The following is a 526-nucleotide window of genomic DNA, read 5'->3' as shown; positions in this document are numbered from 1 at the left end:
TCGAACAGGAACTGACCGGGCTTCAGGTTCTTGACGCCGGAGCCACATTTGACCACCACGCCCGAAGCCTCGTGTCCCACTCCCAGGGGCGGTTCCAGTTCATAGTCCGCCAGCTTCCCTTTGTACGCCAGGGACACATCCGATCCGCAGATCCCGACCCAGGACATCCTCACGAGGACCTCTGCAAAGGGGGAGACCGGGGAATGGCGAAGAGGAGAAGGTCAAATGAGTCATATGAGGATTATTGCATTAAAGGTATTTAGCCACTCATGCTTACATGGGAAACCGAATCAAAGCCGAGAAATGCAGAGAAGGCTTTTTATTTTACCATAAAAACAAGAAAATATAAAAAGCGCGATAAGGCATAAAAGGGAAGTATGTACATACCATGAGGTTCAATTTCCTGAACAGGACCCTTCTCCTGCGAATAAACAGAAGTGTTCAGGTAATTCAAAATCGTATCATTGAAAAAAAAACATTGAGTAATATGTCGTAATCTGATGCACTTCCCCAACACAAAATATTA

At 46.0% G+C, this 526-nt stretch overlaps 1 protein-coding gene across 1 annotated transcript in view; it reads right to left on the bottom strand.

Annotated features, from left to right (window-relative positions):
- Positions 1 to 526, bottom strand: part of LOC119591939 (sorbitol dehydrogenase-like) — a 9,530-nt gene that overhangs the window by 2,375 nt on the left and 6,629 nt on the right. The window contains 2 exon segments of the mRNA XM_037940691.1: positions 17 to 181; positions 388 to 421. Coding sequence (XP_037796619.1) covers positions 17 to 181; positions 388 to 421 — 199 coding nt within the window.

Source organism: Penaeus monodon, chromosome 29, assembly GCF_015228065.2.
Source record: "Penaeus monodon isolate SGIC_2016 chromosome 29, NSTDA_Pmon_1, whole genome shotgun sequence".
Lineage (NCBI taxonomy): Eukaryota > Metazoa > Arthropoda > Malacostraca > Decapoda > Penaeidae > Penaeus > Penaeus monodon.
This window is presented reverse-complemented; position numbering and strand designations above follow the sequence as displayed.